This window comes from Anas acuta, chromosome 6 (assembly GCF_963932015.1).
Source record: "Anas acuta chromosome 6, bAnaAcu1.1, whole genome shotgun sequence".
Taxonomy (NCBI): Eukaryota; Metazoa; Chordata; class Aves; order Anseriformes; family Anatidae; genus Anas; species Anas acuta.
The window spans coordinates 7,759,058-7,781,443 of NC_088984.1; the positions used below are offsets into that span (position 1 = coordinate 7,759,058).

Here is a 22,386-nt window from a genome sequence, read left to right on the forward strand (position 1 = left end):
GCTTCCCGAAGGAAAAAAAAAAATAAAATAAAATAAAAAAAAGGGGGCTGGGGAGGGCTCCCAACTTATTACAGAGCAGGGTATAAACAGAACAAATAAATATAGAGCTGCTTTATTACAAGGCTGGCCAGCTCTGGTGGCTGGCTGATTACAGGGCAGGCTGCTCCAGCGCTCCCCGAGCCCAGACCTCAATAAAGGCCAGATTGGAGCTGCCTTTTTGCCCCTTTTCAAGCTCGGTGCGCTCCCGCCCGTGCCGCTCAGCTCCTTGCGCGCCGCCGGCCGCCCCCGGGGCCCGCTGGCAGTGGCAGGGCGCAGTGGACGCGGCAGCGGGGGAGAAGCAGCAAAGTTTAAACAAATAGTGAGTAAGCGATGAGCAGGGGCAGGCGGGCTCGGCGGCCTGGCGGGCAGGCACTAAAAATACAGCTTATTTTCCGAGGGAGCCTGCGACATCCAAAATTGGCGATTGAAAAAAAAAAAAAAGCAAAAAAAAGAAAAAAAAAGCCGTAAGCATTATAGATCCATCACGGGGGCGGCGGAGGGGGAAAGACCCAAGAAGAAGGAAAGAAAAACACCCTGATGAGTAAGACGCACGCGTGACGTACGCAGACACCCCGGGACGGAAAGGCGGGAGCCTCCTGCGCACCGCTGCTCGGCGGGGATGGATGCTGCCAGCCCCACTCGCCTCTGCTCTCCTCTTTTCCCCCCGGGGCCGAGGGCACTAACCTCCACACGCACACCTCTTCCCAAGGCTCAAAGGGCGCTTTGTCTCCCCACCCGGGCTCCCAAGCCACCCCCGCGACCACCTCGGTGCTGAAGCCCTGGCGCCCGGCGCCAAGCCCCCGGCGTGCCCACAGCTGCCGAGGGAGGGACGGGGAGCAGCACGCCCGTGGGGCTGCGGGCCGGGAGGCTTCAAAGGAGCTGATTTAGTATTGTTCCACCTGCCCTGAAACGGGCGCTTGAGCCAGGGATGGAGGTTGCCTGGGGTCACCCTGGCGCTGAACAGAGCCCTTATAGGACGGGGAAGGAGAACGGGGCTGCTTTGGGATGAGGCGGCTCCGCTGGGCACCCCAAGCACCAAGCTCCCCACGGTGCCTTGGCCCCAGGGCGTGAGTTTGGGAGAAAAGGCAGAGCTGGCAGGGAAAGCAGGCACTGCTCCCGGCTCTTTGGTGGTTTGCGAGGCTCCCCTCCCCAGAAGCATCACGGGTTCCTCAGGGACCCCAGCCCCACACCCTGCCCAGCAGCACGGCTCGGCCACGGGGCTCGGAGTGCCTCCAGCCAGCCCCCTCCTCACGACACCAGCCGCCCCAAAATCCCCAGGGAGATGGGATGGAGCCTGATCCCAACCCTGTGGGGTTGACAGGGACAGCGGGGAAGCTCCACGGGGCGAAGCAGGAGGCAGCAGAGCCCCACATCTCCTATGGGGTGGCACCCACCGTGCACACCAAGGCACCTGCCACCCTTGGGTTTCTTCTGCCGCCCTCCGCCTTCACCTGCACCGACGGCGGTGCATGGGGCCGGGGCTATCGCAGGGCAAGCCCGGGGCAGCCGGGGCCATCACGGCACCCCCCCTGCTGCCTCCCCACCCGGAGAGAGGAAAACGTCCCCCCGGCGAAGGGCAGCTCGTGCGGAAGCTGTTCGCATCCCGTAGCGCGAGCCCGGCGGGTGAGGAGCAGGGCAGCCCCTGGGTCGCCGGGTTATCGGATGATAACAAGGCAGCACAGCCCGAGCACGCGACTTCCAGCAATGCAAGGCTGCTTCCTTTGTTTTGGGAAAACAAGAGGGGGGCCAGACCTTCTCTGGCACGTTCTTGCCCGGCCTGAAGCTGCCCCCCACTTGCACCGGCTCCCATCCCAGCGCGGTGGCCGGAGGAGGAGGGGGCCGGGGCCAATCTTCGCCCTTTCCACCTTTCCCACTGCCCGCACTGAGGCTCGGGGAGGCCGGGATGGCCACGGGGGACCCTACCAGCATGGGGTTATCTCCCCAAAATCCCAAATGCAGGGCGAGCCCGTTACCAGAACCAGGAGCAGGACAGGGCACGGGGACCCTCTCCGTCCCCCTCGCTCCCCAGACAGCTCCATGGGGCTGTGGGAGCCCCCCCACACACCCCTTCCCCAGCGGAGGAGGAGGAAACATAATAAGCAAAATAAAATTTATAAGCCAGGCGGTAATTACAGCGTGGCTACAAAAGGCTGCCTCCTCAGGGCCATCATTATGTGGCTAAATTTAACGCCCCGCGTCCCAGGGCTCTGAGCATCCACACAGACGCCGGCTCCCGCTACCTTCCCTCCGTGCCGGCCAGGGCAGCACAGCTGAACGGCGGCCAAGAAAGCCATAAAGCAGGTCAGAACTTTTTTTAATAGTCTATTTACCAAGATGCTGTTTTTACTGCCGAGGTTTCTCTCGTTTTATCTCTGGCTTTTTTTTTTTTTTTTTTTTTCCCTTCTCTCTCTCTTTTTCCCCTGACTCCTGAACAGACTGGGCTGTATTTTCTGTTTTAGGTTCCTCTCTCTCACTTGCTCTGAATACTATTTTCAGAACTCTAATTTTATATGGCAAGTCCCTTTTTTTTTTTTTTTTCTTTCCCTTTTTTTTTTTCTTTTTGGTAAATATTTGCCATGACTAAGCCAGGACACATCCCGTTTAAAAGGCTCCCATCCCACAAAACATCAGCCCCTTTAATGACATGAATCTCATTAGCTCTCCCCATGAAAAGAGGTATAGAAAGGGAGCATCCCTCAGCCCCTCTGAGTTCCTGTATCTGCACAGACGTATATTTAGCCATGTGTACCCTACAGTCACAGAAGGGGACAGTCTGGGCACACGCACACCACCCCATTCAGACAGAGGGACCGAAAGCGGGGGCCCCTGGGGCAGGCTCTGCGGCCAGTGGGTTTTGGGATATCCGTCTGTCTGGGATGGGGCTGGGAAGGCAGAGGTTGAGCTGGGCCCTGGGAGCCCGTGGCCAGGCACAGGGGAGCCTCAGAGCCCCTCCAGGTTGGGCTCTGGGCACCTTTGGGGGCCCTTTACGTGCCCAGGGGGCCGGTCCCAGCGGAGCCCAGGTCCCCAGCCCATGGGCTGGGTCTAGCAGCGGGCTGTAGATGTTGCAGCAAGCAGAGTCCCCAAGAGCTCGGGCTCTTCCAGCCTTCCTCCCAGCACACACAGCCTCGATCTTAATTAATTAATCCGAGCCTCCATCCATAGCAGCATCCTCAGCTGGTGGTCCTGTGCACCCCACTGCCCCTTGGGTGTCGTCGACTCTACCCGGGCATGGGCACCTCTACTTAACGGGGTCAGACCAGGTGTGCAAGCTGTGCAAACACAGCTTTGAGCCCCACAGCTGGGCTCTCACCTCCCCATGGGTGCTCCTCCATATTTTGGGGGAGATTAGCAAGAGGAACAACCCCCGGAGGGCTGCGGAGAGCAGCGCCGGGCAGCGGCCGGCATCGCTGCAGGCACCGTGCCGATGGCGCAGCACCCGCTGCCCAGCCCAGAAATAAACCAGCTGCAATTCCACTTTCCCCTTCTTTTCCTTCAGATTGACTTAAAGATTCAGTCGAGGCATTGCCAACACCACCAAGCACAGCCGAGCCCGGCAGCCGAACCATAACAGAGCCACACCGGCTGCGCGCTTTGGGGTCCTCTCCGCCCCACGGGGCCACGTCCCCAAATTTCTCCACGATCCGGAGCACTGGAAGAGCCAAGACACACGGGGAGAGTCCCACCTGCCCGAGCACATGGCTCCCAGAGCCGGGGCTCTTTCTGGCAAAGCGCAGCCGTGCCGAGCGCGGAGCTGCACCGAGCTGGAGCACGTGTGCCGGGAAGGGCTCCGCGCTCCCCCCTCCCCGCACACGGCAGCCAACATTAATTCATTAACAGTCCCATTAACACCCAGCTGTGGTTTCCCCCCAAACTCAGGCAGGGACCCGCTCCCCTGTGACAGCTGCTGACAGGCCAAGTTTCCACGTTCAGCCCTTCTGGAGTTCTGTATAAAAATAAGTGGTGCTTTTTTAAAAAGGAAAACTCTATTTCCCCTCTACGCACACCCGCACGCGCGCGCACACGTGCAGAGCTCACGGCAGGAATTTGCTCAAATTTCCCCCACCCACAAACACATCTCCTTTGGCCGGAGACCAAACGTGGGCATTCTGAGCCCAAAAATAGCCCTTTTTTTCAGCACCCAGGACGCAAGGAGCTGGCGTTAGCCTGAGCAGGGCCAAACAGCGCTCCTGCTCCCTGCCGCCCCCGGCACTGCCGGGCTTTGCCGTGCCACACGGGGCCTGATCCTGCCCCACCAGCCCGCGCCAGCCTCTGCGCCCTTCCCGTTGTCACCCCCAGGGTGGGAAGCCCTCCGGGTTCTGACTTTTGGCCAGGGCCTCATCCAGCATCCCCGGTGCTTTCCAAGGAGATGCCCTCCCGGGCTGCGTGCGTCCTGTTTGGTACCCAGTTTTGGCACCCGGCTGCTATTTTCTCCTTTCCTGCTTCTCCTCATCTCGAGCACCAGCTGCTCCAGCGCTTCCCAAGGAGATGCCCGGATGAGCACCCCAAAAACCCGCTGCCTATTGTCCCCTTTGCTCATCCTCATCTTTCCCAGAGCACCATGAGCACCAGGTGATGCTCAGGGGGCAACCCCGGCCCCTCCAGGAGCCCTGGACCACGCAGTGCTTCCAAAGAGCCCAAATCCGTGCCCTAACTCACCCGGCTGCACCCCGGGCACCCCACTGGGGTACTGGGGGAACTGGAACCAACCCCCTGGGGCTGTCACTGGGAAATCATGGGATGGAAACCTCCAGGAAACAGCCCCGGGCTGCGATCAGAGCAATGGGTGTGCTGCCAGCAGGGCAGCTCCAGCTCCCCGGAGAGGGCAGGGCAAGGGCCATATATCTCCCAAATACCTGGCCGCTAGCAAAACGCCCCGCAGCCCTTTGATACAGAGGTGTTGGGCTCGCCGAGAGCCCTATAACTCCTCGTGCCTTTAAATAGCAAAGCTCACAAACGCCCCACAGGGCCCGGTGTCTATAAGTTGTCTATATATTTGTGTACACACACACACACACACAACACACAGAGATTTATTCGTGTTTTCAGAGCGGTTCAGGAGACATTCCAGGACGAAATTCCAGCCGGCGCTGGAGCCAAGAACATCAGTCGCCCCGGCGCACGCTGCCCCCTCTGCCTGCGCACACACTAAATACGGAAAGGGAGAGGTATAAATAGGCAGAGAAATACATGAATGGCCCTGTTTCCTCACGCAGATAAATAGTACACAAAGGTCCGAGCTGAGAGGGAGCAGGCAGCCTCAGGAATGCTCTGGCTTTGCCGGGGCGTGCGCCCTTGGGGGCAGGATGTGCCCCTAGGTGCACAACGGCCCCAGGTGCCGCTGGCACCACTGGCACAGAGCACAGGGGCATGGGATAGGCAAGGAGCAGCTCCCCAAATGCCAAAATGAAAGTCCACCTTGTTCTCCTCCCCAGATGGTCCTTTGCTCCTTGGTGCCGCTGCCACCTCCTGAGCTGCGGGGCTGGGAACGGAGCTGCCACGACTGAGCTCCAGGGCAGGCGATGCCCACGCAGCATCCCCCCACCAGCAGCCCCCTTCTTTCCCCAAATCTGCCCTTAATTCGGCTGTGGTGAGCTCGGTCGGGATGCGGGGCCAGGAGCAACCACGGGGCCGAGAGCCCCAGCACGTGGCAGCGGGGCCGGGGGCCGCCGGGGCGGGGGGCTCGCCCCTCACAAGGCGCTGCAGTCGCTCCGCTTTCCGGAGGGGGAAGGGGCTCTCCCCCTTCAATGCCGCCGTTTGAGCTGGGGCCTGGCACGGGCTCAAACCACCGCTGTCTGACACGAGATCAATCATCCCCCGCGCGCTCGGTGCCCACGCACGGGCTGGGGCCGCTGCCGCACCGGAGGGGCTTTTGGGCCCCTCCGCCTGGTTGCGGTGACACACGGCACGGCACGATGGCACGCGGTGGCACTGCGTGGCATGGTGAGGCACGGCACCGCACGGCGGAGCATCGTACGGCACGTCACAGCGTGCCATAACACGGCGCAGAGCAGATGAGGAAGCCCCCATCACGCCAAGGAGGGGGCAGGACGGGCAGATGGAGCAATCGGCCCCGCTGCAGGGGGGGGGTTTGTTCCTTGCCCACGGTCTGGGCGCTATTTCGGGCAGCCCGCTGCCCCGGGGCGCCCGTTGCCAGGCTGGTTTTAGCAGCGTGCAGCTCCACTGACTCACTGCTTGTGTAAGCGGGCTGTGGTTGCCGGCGGCAGCCCAGAAAGCGCGCCCTGGCCGCAGCCCCCCTCACCTGCTTGTGCCTAAGCAAAGAAATAAATAAAGCCACACCGCCGCCCGCCACGTGCCTCCGCGGCAAACACGTGGGGAGGGCCCGGTGCCCACACAGCGGCCGGCCCCCAGGTGGCACTGGGTGCCCGCAATCACCCCAAAAAGCTGCCCTGCCCACCGCCTGGGCAGTGGGATGCTGCGCTCTGTCCCCGTGCACCCCTCGGTGCCGGTTTTTGCACGATGACGAGCGCGGTGCCGAGGTTTGGCTGCACCCGTGGGCTTCCAAGCATCATCCCAAGAGCCAGCCCCGTGTTCCCAGCTCTGCTCCCAGCCCAGCCTGCCCGGCTTTTGCAGAGCCGTGGCCACCACCAGCCCCTTCCCAGCCCCACACAGCACCCCATGCCCTGCACCACATGCGCGAGCCCCGTCCCCGCGCCCCACATCGCGCCCGTGCCGCCAGCTTTGCTCTCGCCCGGTGGCAGCTGCGGAGCCGCAGCTACCTTGCGCTAATTAAAACCATCCCTGGCTGGAAGGAGCCAAAAGGCCGCTTCCCCCGCCGCCGCCCCACCGCACGGGGCTGGCGTGGGTTTGCGGGATGGATGCCGTCCCCGCCCTGCCCACCGCGCGCGGCCCACCGCTGCCGTCACCCGCGGGCAGACGGCGGCTGCTCCTCTCCCCGGGCTTATTTTTAGCTCCCGTTAAAAGGGAGAGGCAGCGCGGTGCGGGCAGGCAGAGCGCAGGCAGGTGCCCGGCTGCACCCAGCAGCACCGGGCAGGAGGGAGCCGGCGGCCCCTTTGGGCACCCACCTGCGCCCCTGTCCCCTGCGGGATGGGGACGGGCGCCCGGCTCACCCCAGCTCCGGGAGGGAACAATGAGCCGGGGGCGCTGACCCCCCGCTCCCTGACGTCAGCCCCGCCGCCCCGCCAGCCCCAACCCCGGGGCTCCTTGCTCGCCCTCGGGCGTGCTGGAAGCCGGTGTTTGTTTGTCTTCCTCTCCAGCGTGGCTTGTTTTGATGGCACATCCTCCTCCTCGCCGGGCCAGGCCGACCCGTGAACCTTCCACGTCCTGTTTGCCGGGGCCCCGCGCTGCAAGCCAAGTGCACGGGGCGGCCGGAGGTGCGGGGAGCATCCACCCCAGCGCGCACAGGCCACGGGAGATAAAAATACACGGGGTGAAGCATCCTGGGGCGAGGGGGCTATATTTGAACCGATCGTATCTGCGAGTTTATCCCAGAGGTTTCGATTGCCGCACGGCCGGGCCAAAGCGGCCGACACAACCCTCGTCACCACGGGCACAGTCCCCCATGTGCCACCTCGCTGGTGGTGGCAGACCCTCTGCCCTGACCCCTCTCAGAGCTGGACCACGGGCAGGCATCGCCTGGGTCCCAAAACTCCTACGGGAGGAAAATTCCCCTGCTAAATCCTGGAGCCTGGAGAGGTGCTGGGGAACCTGTGCTGCTCCTGGGCACCCTGCACTGCCCCGAGGGTCACAGCTCACAGGGATATCCAGGGACAAATTGGCCTGGAGGTGCTGGGAGGCATTGAGCCCTCTCTGGCTGCCTGCTCTTCCCCTCCCGCACGAGCCCCCGGGCTTGCCAATAAAAGCTGCCGGCTTCGCCTCGCCTCGCGCGCGGCCGCCGCTCTCCCTCCAGCGCTGCCCGAGCCCAGGCAGCTGCTCAGAAGTGAAGCCTTGCCAAAAAAACGGCGTGTGTGAAAGCGCCGTTTCCTAAACATATAAATATTCCCAGGGCTTTGCTGGAAAACTCCCCGCGATTAGTTAAAACTCCCTGGACGGGAGAGCGACGGCAGGCCCTGCAAAAGGGCATGTGGAAGGCGAGCGGGAGGGCGCACGGCGCACGGCCTTTCCTCTCTCCACAGGGGGATGAGAGCTCGGTTTGGGAAGCGGAGCCTTCCCGAGCTGGGAGCGAAGCAGCAGAGCCCGATCCTGCATCCTGCCAGCCTCGTGCTCGCTGCTCCTGTCATCAAACATCTGCAGCTTGCATGGCGAGGAGGGAAGGGCTGGGAGGACGAGCCGAGCTCTCCTCTGACCTCCCGGCCACGGCTGTCTAACCACACGCACCCCAATATCTTGGTTCTCTTCCCAGCGGGCTCCCGGCCCGCTTTCGGAGACATCAAGGGATGGAGAGGCAAAACCGCTGCCCTTGGGAGCGCGTCCCAGTCGCTAATCGCCCTCGGAAGCAGAACCATGTGCCTGCGACCTCGCTGGAAATTGCCTGGCTCCGGCTCGCAGCGCCTGGCTCGCCTCCTGCCGCTCTCCGCCAGATGAAAGGCAGCCCTTCGCTCCCCTCTTCGTGTTTTCTCCTCGCACAGCCCCTCACGCACCGCAAGCGGGGCGCCTCTCGGTTTTCTGATAAGCCAGACGCAGCTCTTCCCTTCCAAGCCCTCCCCGCTGCCGGGCTTTCAGCTCATTCCTGCGACTCCGCGCTCGTTGCCCGGCGTCTTTTTGAGGACCCAGGCACAGGAGGGGGTGGCAGCCTTCCCAGCGGCCCCAAAACACCTGCCCGTTTGGAGAGCTAATCAGATCATCTCATCAAATCTTCCACGGGAGCTCCACGTTCCCCAGGATGAGCCACCCTCAGTATCCATCCTCTCACCACCCCCAGCTGCTAATAGGCTTAGCCCTTCCCCGCGCTTTGGGGTTTTCTCCTAACGCACCAGATGAAACCCTTTCCTCCCGGCCTTCGCCGTGATGTTTCCCCGACGCCTTTAGCTTCTGTTATCCATTTTCTACACTTCATAATTTCTAATTTATATTGATTGCTATCTGCTCCCGCTCTCCCATTTGTTATAAACTGCTCTTTTATTTCTAATTGCTACCTTCACTTCGCCGCTGAACCAGAACGGGCTTTCGGCCAGCGCTGCCCTCTTTCTTGATTGTGGAATTGTGGCTTTTTGTGGCTTCTGAGATTCTTCTCAAAGAGCTCACAATTTTCATTCACATTTTTCTATCTAAACGTTTCCTCCGAGCTGATTTCACTCATAATTTCCCCCTGCTTTGGGAAATTAGCCCTTTCAAAGCACGGAGGATATAAATTACTGTTTAGGAATGTCCTTTCTTTGCCCAGGGTGAATGTAATCTGGTCGTGATCATCGGTCCCTAGGCAACCTCCCAGTTTCAGCCCAGCAATGAATTCATCTCTATCCATCATAACCAAGGGGGGAGCGAAAGCTGCCTGTGCTGGATGCCTCTCCTGGAAGAGTGGGACCATCTCTGGTTTGCAGAAGCCCTGCAGGCAGCTGGCTGTGCACGACCACTGAGCATTGCCCCTCTCCAGCCACCCCCCAGTGCTCCCCATCCAGCCCGGCACGGCACGCACTGGGGCTACTGGTGCCGGCTCTCCTTACCCTGGCCATGAAGCTCTGCAGAAACAACTCCTCCTGGAAGGGCTCTGTCCTCAGGCGGTCTGCAAGGGAGAGCGGGGATCAGCCCGGGCAGGGCTGGCCAGACCCCCCAGCCCACCTTCACCTTCCCCAGCCCACGGGGACTCCCTTCAAGCTGCTCCTCCAGCGCAGCCCTGCGTCCCCAGAGCCTGGTTTCTGCCCTGGCAGAGGGTGGTGATCATATTTTGGTGCCTTCTCCCAGCTTCTGGAGCAGGACAAGGCCCAACCGCTGCTACCCCTCGCTCTGCCTCATTCAGAGCATCACTTTGACCCCGTCACTGCAAAGATGCTGTCTGGAGAAGCACCTGGCCAGCAAAGGGATGAGAGAAACGCGAGAGGCCACCTGCCCACTGGCATCACTGGGGCAGCTCCAGTGCCTCTGGCCACCCTTGGGGACGGGGGGCACCTGGGGGACGGCAGGACCTGACCCACGTCCTACAGCACGGGGGCTTCTGCCTGCCCATCCCTGCTGGCAGCACGGGGCTGTGTGCTGGCCGGGGGCCCGCGCACACAGCTGTGCTTCCCGCAGCGCGGAGCCGGGAGCCTCTGGTTGCTCTCCAGGAGCTGCTGCCTGCGGGAAGGAGCCTGACTCGGCTCCAGGGCCAGCCCCCGCTGGCATCGGCGCAGGCTCCTGGGGAGCAGCCAGGTGCTCTCAGCAAAGCGGAGAGCCCCTTGGCGACTCCCCAAATCCTCCGGCTACCGGTCAAGGGCCGCTCCTCCCCGTGCTCTCCCCCCAGGGGCTGCTCCCCAGCCTCCTGGCTACCGGAGCAGCTGGAGATGAAACACAAGCCCGGCTGGGTGATAGCCAGGGGGAGCAGCGCATGCCAGCTCGCTGCTCGCTCCGCGCTTGGCCCGGGCGTCCTTCCTCACCTCTGCTCAGAGCGGCCCCGCTCTCCCGGTAGTCCTCGATCTCAGCATCCTTCTGGAGCAGCAGGGAGCTCAGCTCCTGCACCTGGTGCTGCAGCGCCAGGCTCATCCGAATCAGGGGCCGCACGAGGTGGCGGGACACCTAGGGGGGGTCCAAAAGTGTGAGGAGGGAGGCAGGAGGCTGCGGGACACATCCCTCTGTCCCCAGCTTCAAAGCAAAAGGGGAAGAGCCCAGCAGGGACAGGGTGCGGTGGCAATGCCCCACAGACCCCTTGGGATGCAGCAGGAGGCAGAAAGCCCCTCTATACGTCCCCAAAATCCTCCCCACGGCTCTGTGCACCCCAAGCCACGTTCCCACACAGGGAACAGGCAAGGCCGGGGGAAAAACCAGGACCCGAGACGCCCCACTGCAGCTGGAGGGAGAGGAGAAACCCTCCCAAGGAGGTGAAACCAAAAGCAGAAGGGGGTCCCCCGCTAGGGCTCAGGCAAGCTGCAGCCCTCCATTGCAGCCCACCTCCTCCCAGACCCCACAGCCCTACAGCCGCCCCCTGCCCACTCCCCCCGGCCCGGGAGCCCCGCGGAGCCCTGGTTTTGGCTGCGGGGCCGGGGCCCGGCGCGTTACGGCGGGTGCCGGGCGCCCTCTGGTGCGCGCAGGGCGCACGGCCCCGGGGGGCCCGGAGCCCTCACGGGGAGGGTCTCGGGGGGCCGGGAGCCCTCCCGGGGATGGGCCCCGGGTCTGCAGGCTCGGTCCTGGCCACCCTGGGCTGCAGCCCGGTGGGGTGCTCCTAGGGGTGCTCCTTTGGGGGGCGGCTCTCCTGCTGGGGCACCAGCGAGCGGAGCTGGCACCGGGCACCTTCCCCAAGCCCCCGCAGGGGAACGTGCCCTCATCTCACCATCTCCACGGGCGCAGGGCAGCAGTGGAAGTCCCAGTAGAAGGGCAGGCCCGAGAGCTCGCTCTTCAACCTCAGGCTGAGCCCGCCGGCGGTGCGCTGGCAGGAGAAGGAGGTGGCGGGGTCGGGCTGCCCGGCCAGCAAGGGGGACATGAGGTTGGCCAAGCGGTGCAGGAAGGAGGAGACGTGGGCCGTCAGCCGCTTGTTCAGCTCCTGGGGAAAGGCAAAGCGAGGCATTTAGTGGGGCCCTGGAGAGCTGAACCCTGGAAAACCCTGAGGTCTGGGTGGTGGGCAGGGTGTGGAGGTCCCCGCTGGCACAGCTCCCCACCACATGCCACATGGTGAGCTGGGAGCTGAGGCAGCTTTGTTGTGACCTCCTGCTGGAGCTGGGAAAGCTGCTTCCCATCCAGCCCACAACTGAAACGAGCCTGCAGGGCACGCACAACAGCCCGGCCGTGCTGCAAGGAGGAGGGCACAGGGGGACGGTGCTGGGGCGCAGCCACACGGGGCCTGCCCGTGAGGGGTGTGCGCACCCCAATCCGACAGGACCCGAGGGTTGCTGCGCCAGCAAGCAGTTTGAGCCGGGCCGCCAGCTGGTGTGAGGAGGAAAAGAGGTCCCTGTACATCCCAGACACTCACCTTGGACCTTTGCCCCACGGCCTCCGCGTCGGCACTCTCGTACCAGACACTGCTGAGGTCGGAGAGCAGCAGGACGTAGCCAGTGTCCCCGAAGCAAGCTTTGGCAATCAAAGCGGACTCGCCAAAGCAAACAGAAGCCCAGGGCTGGGTCAGGAGCCTGCTCTCCAGCTCCTCGGAGCCCTCCATCTGCAAGAGATCAAACAGGTCTCTGCCTCACCCCCCGCCCCCTCTGTGGGGTGGCCTCACAGGGTCCCCACTGCCCCCTTTGTCATGCCATCCCCCCTCCCCGCAGCCCGGGGCCACGCAGCTCTGCTGGGACAGGCGTTTCGGGGAGCAGGGTGCAGGCAGCTCCCAGCCCAGCTCAGCACAAGCCCCCCTGCAGCCCGCAGCACCCTGCTCTGCCTGGGGGGAGCAGGTTCCCCGGAGGGGTTTTTGGGCACTGGGGCTCCGCGGGTGCCGTTACCCGAGGAGAAGAGGAGCGGGCAGCCCGGAGCCGTGGGGAGACAGCTTTGCAGAGCTGAGCGAGGCCGTGCCGGAGGCAAGGGGCAGACTACAGCTCCCAGCAGGCTGCTCTCTTCCGCGCCGAGAGCGGCCAGGGCACGCCAGGACGCACAGCGCCACGCTGCTCACCGGCACGGGGAAATGGGAACGGCTCCCCGGGACGGTCAGGGCCTGGATGCGTGGCCATGGGGCAGGAGAGGGGCCTGTGGCAGCTCGGCAGCTCTAAAGCTGCCCAAAAAACATGTGGGGAGCAGCCCTGCCCCGCTTTGGCTTGCTCTGCTGCTATTAAGGAAGGACTTGGGGGGTGCACGGGGAGCTCCATCCCTCGTGGGGTGGACACGGTGCTCCTGGCTGAGTGGCCAAATTTGGGAGCAGGCTGGGGGGTGTGGGGGATGAGTAGCAAAACCCTGTGCCCGCCCCACGCCAGATCCCAGCACCCTGGCACGGGTTTTGGAGGGGCAATGCCTCGCCCTGGGTGTTTCTCCCTGCCTTACGGGGTGCCAGCAGGAAGGCAGAGGCTGGGACCCGTGGCCTTTTGGGGCTGCCCAAAGCACCGAGCCCTTCCCCAGCAGCGTCCGGAGGGTGACAGCATCCACGGGGTGAGGACGGATCCCTGGCTGGAAAGGAAAGCCCCAGGGCAAAGCTGGTTGAAGGTGTTTTTTTTTTTATAGCTCCCCTCTGAAGCAGGGAAATGAGGTCCGTGACGGGAGTGTGAAAGTGCAGGGCTCTCCTGAGGCTTCCGAAATCGAGCGGAGAGGTTTTCGAGCTGCCTTGGAGGGACAACCCTCCAGGGGTCCCCCCACGAGGTGTGTTGCCCCCCCCCCACAAATCAGGCCCCCGTGTGCCATGCAAGCATCTCCTCCTGGCCTGGCTGCCTGTCCTGCGCCTCCCCGCTGCCGGGCTTCAGGAGCAGCCGTGTCCCTTCCCCTGCGGCAGCAGTCCCCTCCTCGGCCGCACGGCAGCCATCCTCTTCATCTTCCTCCTCCTTCTCCTCTTCCTCCTCCTCACGCTCCGGGCAGAGGAAGCAGCAGGGGAAGGCTTTGCAGGAGGGCAGCAGCCTCCTCAGCCCAGCGGGCAGCCCGTAGACGGAGCTGGCTTTGCCCCTCTCTCCGTCGCCAGCCCCGGTTTTCTGCAGCAGCCCTCGCTCCTCCGGGGTTCCTGCAAGCAGGGCCATGGGAGCCCTTCCCCGCTGCGCCCTCCCTGCCCATCCTCGTCAGAGGCAGGGGCACCCAGAGCACCCCCTCACCTGAGACCGTGTTCTCCAGGAAGAAGGACAAGAAGCCGGTTAAAAAGACGGGAACCATGAGCAGGGAGAGGAAGAGGAGGTCCAGGGGCACCCAGCCTGCAGGGACACAGCCAGCGGGGAAGGGACAGGAGAGGTCAGGGGCTCAACGCACACTGGGAACGCGTGGCTGCCATCCCCGGGGGGCTGAGGCTTTGCCATCCCTGGGGAACGCCCCCGATACCTGTGGCCAAGTGTGCCGGAGCCGCGCCGAGCCACCGCGGCACCAGCAGCGCCATGAACATGGCAAAGCCGACGATGAAGATGTTCCTCCCGGAGTCGATGTCGGCGTACTGGAAGTAGGAGATCCCCGTGCCCACGGCCACTGCGTAGGTGACGCAGAGCACCCCACCTGCGCGGGGGCAGGGGTCAGGAGGGATGGGGATGCGGGAACACCCCGGTTCCGCTCTGTAGGGCGGCAGGAGGAGGGGACACGCACCGTGCACCGCCAGCGGGATGCGGGTGAGGAGCGCCGCCAGCCTCGGGGACGTGCCCAGCGCCACGCACGCCAGCGCGCTGACCCGCACCGAGAGCCGAGAGCCGTCCTGGCACCAAGGAAAAAGGGTGAGGATGGGGAGCACACCCTGCCCTACACCTCCCCGTCCATCCTGGGGGGTGCAGCAGTGACTGAACCCCCTCCATCCCCTTCTCTGTCCCCCCCCGGCCCCTCTACCTGCGTGAGGCCGCCGGCGCAGGTGTTGGCGACGCTGGAGGCCGTGCCCCCCGCGGCACCCAGCAGCCCGGCCAGGAGGCTGCCCAGCCCCTCGGCGCACAGCCCCCGGTTGCAGGCGTCCCGGGGCGGCCGGGGAGCCCGCAGCAGCCTCCCGCAGAGCACGTAGCAGCCCGCCGAGTTCACGCTGCAGCCCACGGCCATGGCGATGCCCACCGCCAGCGCCCGGGGGGTGAGCAGCGGCCACTCGCCTGCGGCGGAGGAGAGGGGACAGGTGACATTGCCAAGGTGAAACAGCCTCGCCTGGCCCGGCCTCCACCCCACCTGAATAGGGCAGCTGGAGCCAAGGGGGCTGGAAGGTGCTGTTGGCCCAGGGGAAGCGTGCTGCGGCCGGGTCCGGCGAGTCCCAGGGGACGCGGAGGTGCTGGAGGATGGCACAGATGATGCAGACGGCAGCGAAGGGGAGCAGGACCTGGAGGCAGCAAGGAGAAGCTGATCAGAAAGGAGCCTGCGGCCAGAGAGAGAAGCAGGGCTCCAGGCAGCCATACCGAGAGCGTGCGCAGGGTGGGGACGGGCGGCTCCACGGAGCCCCCCGGGGCACGGGGCCAGGCGCAGAAGGGCAGGCGGCAGGACCCCAGGTGCTGCGAGAAGGTGATGGTGAGGAGCATGAGCCTAGGAGGAGGAGAAGAAGAGCGGTGCCACAGAGACAGGGCCCCAAATTCGTGCCTTTGCACCATTCCCACGGAGAAAGGATGCGCCCCCGGGGTGACCTACAGCAGGGCTACCCCCCAGCTGGCGGAGCAGAGGGAGGCGGCGTCCTTGTAGGCGCTCAGCCCGATGATGGAGAGGCTGGGGGCCAGCACCATGGGCCCGCAGCGCCGCGCCGCCCAGCCGCACACGCCCGACATCCCCAGAGCCACCTGGATCAGCCCCGACACCACCACGGCTCCGGAGACCTGCAGGGGGAAAAGGATGAGACCCGGGATGGGGTGGATTTGCCTCGCTATTCGCAGCAACCCCGTGGCAGGGGTTGGACAGGGGGGAATTGGGGTGCAGGGGGAGCGGGATGGGTTCCCAGCAGCACCCACCTCTCGCAGCGAGGCCGCAGCCGTGCCTGGAAGGGAATTTGGGATGGTTGCGAGGTGTGTGGGTACTGGGAGCACGCCTGGCACGAAGCCTGCAGAGCACGCAGCACGGCAGGATGGGGATTGCAGCACAGCATCCCCATCCCTGCAAGCCCATACCCCGGGAGGGTGTCTCCAGGCCCCTAATCTTGCATTTCTGGCCCCAAACAGGTTGTGGATGTGATTAGGGGGGAGTAGCCCAGGGTGCTTGCCCGGCTGGTGGCACGGACACGGCCCAGGGCCCTGCATGGTGCGGGGAGAAGGCCCCGGGGCTGCACTCACCGTTCCCGTCCCCATCCGTGCGGGACAGGTGGGAGCTCAGCACCACGGCCGGGACCAGGTACTCGAACGATGGGATTTGAACCAGCGGCAGGCTGGGGAGGGGGACAGCAAGGACACGTCAGGGAGGGAAGGGGGACTTCGGGGTCTCCCCAAACTCTGGGTGCTGGAGGATCTCCGTGCCCCACCCTGGCATTGAGGGCTGCGTCCCCATCACCCCATTTTCTCACCGGCTCCCCAGGGAGGTCTGCAGCAGCGCGGAGACGCCGCAGGCGAAGAGGCTGCGTGCCAGCAGCTCGCCAGCAGCCGGGCTGTGGGGCTGCCCCTCGGGCAGGGCAGGCAGCAGGAGCAGGTGGAAGGTGCAGAGCAGGGAGGCCTGCACGGCGAGGTGCTGCATGGGGAAGAGGATGGGCGGCCGTGCCACCCCGTGCCACAGCACCGTGCGGGTGCACAGCCCACCCCGCCGTCCCTTTTTCCACCCAGGACATCAGGACCAGATCCCCCAAGCGATCTTGGATCCTCATCCTGCCCCCAACCCTCTCCCCTCGCCCCGTCTCCTCGCTGCAGCCCCCTCACCTGCAGGGCCAGGCAGCAGCTCAGCACCCAGGAGCACATCTTCAGCGGGGAGCACGCCGGGAGAGCGGGGCTGCCGGCCCCAGGCGCTCGCTGGCCGCCCCCATTCATGCTGCTGCCACCCCCCTGCTGCCTCCCCCACCTTGTGGGGCAGGGGCCCACCCCCCTGAGGACTCCACGCAGCCCGTACGGGGCTGAACTTCCACCTCCTGCGGGAGCTGCCCCGGGCTTAGCCATTAACCTGAGTTGGTGAGTAACCTGCCCTGGTGGCCAGGAATGCGAGTGTCACACTGGGATGGGACCAGGTGACAGCCACACCGGACACTGCCCCTCTACATCCATCCCTGCTCGCAGCATCCCCAAAACCATCCTCCAGCTCCAGCCTGCGCTGTCCCTCCCAGCACAGCGTTCCCAGCCCTCCTGCTCTGCCCTTTCCTTGCCATCACGCCCTGGGGGGCTGTTAAAATCCTCACGGGCACCCCCAGCTTCCACCATTCCCCTCTGTGGGGCCCCAGGAAAGCTCCGAAGCGCGTCCAGCACGTGTCCCGTGCTGGCAGGAGCTCCCAGGAGGGCACCGAATCGCGGGGACGAGAGGGCTCCCCAGGGATGCCCGTGTTTTGTCACAGGGCAGCGACCACGGCAGTGACAAAACACGAAGCCCTCGCTGCTCGTGGCTCACTCATTAACCGCAGGGCTGGCGGAGAGCAAAGAGCAGCGCAGCCCATGCGCTCCCACGGACAGGGAACCTCCTCTGCCACCTCCCCAAGATCCCTCCTGGCCTCCCTCACAAAAACCCAGGCCCTGTGGGGCCCCGCAGGACAGGGCTCGGCTCTCCAAGCAGTTCAGACCCGCCTGGTGCGACACAGAAGGAGGCAGAGGGGTTTGGGACGCGACCGGTGCACAGCAAGAACTACTTTTATTGGAAGAGATTCGCACCTACAAAAAGAGTGAAAAACAGGTGTAAAACCCCCAGTAAAAAGAAGGGGCTGCTCAGCGAGCGGGCGCCGTCTCCCCGCCCCGAGGAGCGGTCAGGCACTGCTGCTCGCAGCCAGCTGGGATTTGGGATGGGGTCGCGGCGCACCCCGCTTTCCAAGCGGCCCCTGGGACAGGACAAAGCCCAGCCCCACAGCTCCGAGCCCAGCGGGGCACATCCTAAACCTGGGGCTCAGCTTTTTGGGGGCTGCCTCTCACTGGGACCCCTGAGAATTTGCCTGGCAGCCCCAAGCAGCTGTAGGGCTGCTCAGCTCCCCCTCTTCCTGCCTCCTCTCCCCTCACCTCCTCCCAGAGCCCTCACCGGGGTCCCCACCCCGACCCCTCCACCCCACACACACAGCCCCAGCATCCTACATGCCACACACCAACCTCTGCCCCGTGCCACCACCGAGGGCCGCCCCCCTGCTATAGGAAGAGGTCCGGCGCCCCTATAACCACATCCCAGCCCCAGGGCACCCCGCTCCTACCCTCCAGCACCCCAACTCTGCTCCATCCCATCCCAACAACCCCAAAGCTCCGCAGCACCCCAAGTGAAGGACGCCCCCTGCCCTGGACGGGAGGGGGGGGACACACGAATTGCTGGTTTGGAATTAACGCAGGGACAGCGAGCCCCGCACAGCCCCCGGGGATCGGGGATCCCAGAAGTGCAAGAAAGTGAGAGTTGTGCCACGCTAGGAGGGGAGGGGAACGGGGCCGCCCCGCGCTCCTAGCTGGGAAAAATAAAGCTCTTGATTCTGCCGAGATCCAGGGCTGTGTGCAAGGAGCACTGCCTCAGCCCCAGGGGGTCCAGCCAGTCCTCACGGTTGGGGGATTTGGCCCACGCAGGGCCCGCGGGGCCAGAGCAGGAGCGGCAGTGTAGGGCCGGAGGGGCTGGCAGCACGTTGAGTCCGAAGGGGTCGTGCTGGCGGGGGGCAGCGGCGGGGGCGGTCCGGTTGGATCTCTCGCAGGCGTTGGGCACTTTCCGAAGAGGGGCGTGCGGAGGGCTCCGCTGCGGGGCGAGGTCGGGGGCTTTGGGGTAGGACAGAGCCGTCATCACGCTGCCCCACAGGTAGAGAGCGGTGGCCGTGACGCCGCCGCGGCGCCACTGCTCCTCAGCCGTCTCGTTGTCCCCCAAGCAGCGGCTGCTGCTGCCACCGCCACCCGGGGGGACGTCGGCGGGCAGCTGGAGCTGCTCCCGTTCGGGGTTTGGGGCCGGCCGAGCGCCCAGCTGGCAGCCAGCCCCCACGGGGAACGGTGCAGGGCGGAGGGCTGCAGGGCTGGAGCTCCTGGTGCAGACAGCGCGGTGCACGATGGCGACGGAGGCGAAGAGGGAGGCGAAGCCGGTGAGGTACAGCACGCCCAGCAGGCAGGCCAGCTGCAGAGAGGCCCAGGGTTAGCCCCGCAGCCCCCCAGCAGGCTAAAACCAAACTAAAAAGTTGAAAAAAGAGAGTCCTGCCCCGAACCCAGTGCTTCCTGGGCCCTACGCCCCTATTACCTTCAGCACTTGCTGGTAGAACTGGCCCAAGGCTTGCTGCCACGCCGACTGCTCCATGAGGACGCAGAGATCCGTGTAGGTGAACCAGCCGCGCCACGTGCCCTGCTTCTCCGCCACGCTGCAGGGAAAAAGGGAACGCTGGATGCGGCACGGAGCTCCCTTCCTGAAGGAGCTGGGCTTGGAGAAAACCCCGCTCGAGGCAGCACAGCTGTGGGAGGCTGCAGAGCCCAGCGCAGGCTCGTGGGCACCCTGAGCTCTTCTTATTTTGCTGCAGCAGGGATAGCTCCACGCAGCCAGGGGCTCAGGGCTACACCTACCGTCCTTCCAGCCAGCTCAGCACTTCAAACAGCTCCCGGGGGTCTGTGTAGAGGCTCCAGTCCTGCGGGGACAGCAGCGACAGGTCAGCACGGTCAGCACCCAGCCGCAGCCTTCTCCAGCCCCTCGCGGGGCTGAGGGAGAAGCAGAAATCCTGCCCCCTCCCCGCGACACCGAGGGGACGCAGTGACGGCCCCACTTACGATGGCGCTCAGGAAGTTCATCTCCAGCGTGTTCATGGTCTGGACGTCCACCTTCCCCGCTGCTCCCCACTCGTCGTTGAACACCTCCTCCTCCTCCCCCTCGTCGTACAGGTACTTGCTGGCAACCATCTAAAAACAGAGAGGATTTTAGCCTCCCCTGCACTCCCGCAGGCCCCCCCCCAACCCACCGACACCCCGGCCCACGCTGCTCACCATGGAGATCAGGAAGAGGTCTGAAGACGAGATCTGCTGGAGGTATTCGGGGTTCCGGTGCCGGAGTCTCTCGATATAAACCAGGGCCAGCATCATGGAGCAGGGCGAGATGCAAGCTTCCCTGCGGGGACAAGGCAGGCCCCATCCCCAAAGTTATTTCCAGGCTGCAAAGGTCCCAGCCACCGCGGCACAACCTGACTGCTCCCTCCCCACGGAGCTACACCAAACACACAGTTAAGCCCACGTGGCTGCGGCACGTCCCAGCCTTGCCTGCTCCATGCCAGCTGTCCTCAGCTGCAGCAAGAGGGTGTAAGCACAGAGCCAGCGCCAGCCCAGGGGACAGAAGCAAGTCGCGGTGAAACCAAAGCTGCCACGGGACAGCAAGGGCCAGGTTCTGCTTCTTACCGAGACACGTGGGACACGTATTTCTTCTGGAGTCTGCGGATAGGGCTGGGAGCCACTTTCTGCAGCAGCTCCACCGCGATATCTAGGACGGAGGAAGAGCACAGAGGGTTAGCCCCGCGTGGCTCAGCCCACCCGCACCCCTCCCCGTTTCCCCCACACGCCCATCGTGTCTCAGTGCTTCCCTCTATGAGGAACAATTTATCCGTGAGTGCAACGGGACTCCCAGGGCACGGAGGCAGGGATGTGGGGTGCCTGCACACCTCGCTGCCTCCTTTTGCCACGTCAGAGCTCGCTCCAGGCAGGACGGCGTGGTTTGGGCACACCTCATTTCCCGTGCGGCTTCCCAGGTACCAATCAGTCAAGCCCGTGACGGCAAACAGGCTGCTGCAGGAGCTGGCTCCCCTCTGTGACAAGGAACCACGGAGGGTAGGTTTTGAGGCACATTTTTGTGCCTCAACCCATCGTGTTCTCCACAAAAGGGACTCCCCTCGCCGCAGCTCCTCCTCTCAGCCTGTTTTTGCACTGCCTGTGGATGCGCCTCAGCACTCCGGCACCGAACAGGCTGGAGATTGACAGCTGCTGGCAGACGGCGTCAGCAACTCCTGTCTGGCTTCCCGCTGCGACAGGACCAGCTGGGAGCAGCCCCAACAGCACCACGGGGCTGCTGCTTGGCAGGGAGCGCTCCTGACAGGCAGCTCCAGCTCCGTTTTGCTGCTGGGAACAGAGCTCCTTCCAGCAGCCCGGCGTTTCCAGCTCCTAAGGGAAGCACCGCACCGCACCTCTCCTTTCTGCATCGCTCCGGCAGTTGAGGGGATGGCTGCAGGCCCGCAGTGATCACCGAGCACAAAAGCACGGGGCTGAAAGGGGCCTTCCCGGGGCAGTCAAGCCCCACAATTGCTGGCAGCCACCACCGAGCAGACACAGCTCTGACCCCAACATCAGCAGCTTCCTGCCTTTGAAGCATCACGCCACAGAGAGCAGCTGATCGCTGCCCCATCCCACAGCCATAGCATGCTGAGGGAGATTGAGCTGTGCCCTAAACTCCCCATGCAGCAGCAGCACAGCAGACCTGGTACCCCTACATCCTATTTTTTGACAGCAGCTAGCAGATGATGCCTGAAAGCCCATATTGATGTTCCCTGCACGCCTTCCCCACCCCCCAGCTGCTGCAGCTGAGGCATTTCCTGGGCTAGAGGCAATCTTGAGAGCTAACAGCCCTTAACACAGCCTGCCGGGAATGTGCCCTTTGAACTCCCAACACCGGCAGCGTCCCTGGAGCGGTCCCGTCCTGCACCGGGGCATGAAGTCAGCCCCGGGGGAAGGCCTCGTGCCCTTGTGACAGCGCCTGTGTCAGCCACTGTGCCTCCCAGCAGTGCCCAGGCAGCTGACAGAAACAGCAACACCCCTTGGTGGCCCCTCTCCCCCATCACCTGAGCCTCAACCCAGCAGCCTCCTTCCACTCCCTCAAGCACTGCCGGAGCAACAGGAGAAAAGCCAACCACGCAGCAAGCGCCCCTCATCCCTCTGCTGCCCCAATATTTTGGGAGCACGAGCACTTGTTGAAGGGACAGGGATTAGGGGCAGGGACACAGCCTTCATTGCCAAGCGACCCGAAGGACTCTGCACACCAGCGAGCTGCCAAACACGCAGCAGCGGGCCAGACAGAGCAATAAAACAGAGAACGAGGGCCGTGAGGCCCTGGCACCCTTCCTGCTGTGCTGCCTGCAGCCGGGGGAGGGGGGGGAGGGGATTTGGCACAGGGGGGGGAGGCAGCGGGTGCCTGGCGCTCACCCGCCACGGGGCTGGAGAGGTTGTCCAGGCTGCAGTCCTTCTCCCAGCCATAGTAGAGCCGCTTGCGCACCCTCTCGCTCAGCTGCTGGTGCCGGGGCAGGAACTGGAAATAAATAAATAAATAAATAAATAAATAAATAAGAGATGAGAACGATGAGGAAAGCCTCGAGAAGAGAAACAAGGGGGACAAGGGGGGGGTAGGGGAGAGGCGTGAGGCGAGCACCCCCTGAGGCCCAGCCCCCCCCCCCCCCATGAGGCCTACACCGCCGTGGGGCCGCCCCCACCCCCGCGAGACCCCCGCTGAGCCCCAATCCCTCACCGCCAGCCCTCACCGTGAACTCCTGGAAGCCGCTGAGCGAGAAGGCGCCCTCCTCATCCAGCAGCAGCCCGCCCAGCTCCATCCCAGCGCCGCCACCTTCCTCCTCCTCCTCCTCCTCCTCCTCCTCCTCCTCCTCCCTTCCCCTTCCGCCCCCCCCCTCACTGCGCCTGC

At 64.2% G+C, this 22,386-nt stretch overlaps 3 protein-coding genes across 4 annotated transcripts in view; all 3 read right to left on the reverse strand.

Moving 5' to 3' along the window:
* Nucleotides 1–12,668, reverse strand: part of NHEJ1 (non-homologous end joining factor 1) — a 28,273-nt gene extending 15,605 nt beyond the window's left edge. Inside the window, exons 1-5 of the mRNA XM_068687246.1 lie at nt 12,537–12,668; nt 12,074–12,259; nt 11,438–11,647; nt 10,548–10,686; nt 9,642–9,700 (exon numbers count right to left, since the gene is read on the reverse strand). Of these exons, the coding sequence (XP_068543347.1) occupies nt 9,642–9,700; nt 10,548–10,686; nt 11,438–11,647; nt 12,074–12,259 (594 nt within the window). The 5' untranslated portion in view covers nt 12,537–12,668. The remainder of the gene's footprint in view (nt 1–9,641; nt 9,701–10,547; nt 10,687–11,437; nt 11,648–12,073; nt 12,260–12,536) is intronic.
* Nucleotides 12,669–12,815: 147 nt separating this feature from the next.
* On the reverse strand, nt 12,816–17,267 carry SLC23A3 (solute carrier family 23 member 3). 2 transcript variants are annotated; one of them, XM_068687241.1, is made up of 12 exons: nt 16,506–17,267; nt 16,160–16,320; nt 15,933–16,024; nt 15,615–15,640; nt 15,301–15,482; nt 15,075–15,198; nt 14,851–14,998; nt 14,530–14,777; nt 14,296–14,401; nt 14,041–14,208; nt 13,821–13,916; nt 12,816–13,732 (listed from the first exon to the last, which is right to left on the reverse strand). In XM_068687241.1, exons 1-12 carry the CDS (start codon nt 16,737–16,739, stop codon nt 13,404–13,406), a joined length of 1,914 nt encoding a protein of 637 aa, XP_068543342.1. In that variant the 5' UTR covers nt 16,740–17,267; the 3' UTR covers nt 12,816–13,403. The 2 variants fall into 2 exon arrangements, with proteins under 2 accessions (XP_068543342.1, XP_068543341.1); XM_068687240.1 differs by having other exon boundaries at nt 15,615–15,703.
* A 132-nt stretch (nt 17,268–17,399) lies between these two features.
* CNPPD1 (cyclin Pas1/PHO80 domain containing 1) lies at nt 17,400–22,374 on the reverse strand. The gene is made up of 8 exons (XM_068687244.1): nt 22,229–22,374; nt 21,897–21,999; nt 20,106–20,187; nt 19,701–19,821; nt 19,488–19,616; nt 19,287–19,348; nt 18,970–19,087; nt 17,400–18,849 (listed from the first exon to the last, which is right to left on the reverse strand). The coding sequence occupies exons 1-8, from the start codon at nt 22,295–22,297 to the stop codon at nt 18,202–18,204; spliced, it is 1,332 nt and encodes a 443-aa protein (XP_068543345.1). The 5' UTR covers nt 22,298–22,374; the 3' UTR covers nt 17,400–18,201.
* Nucleotides 22,375–22,386: the final 12 nt, after the last annotated feature.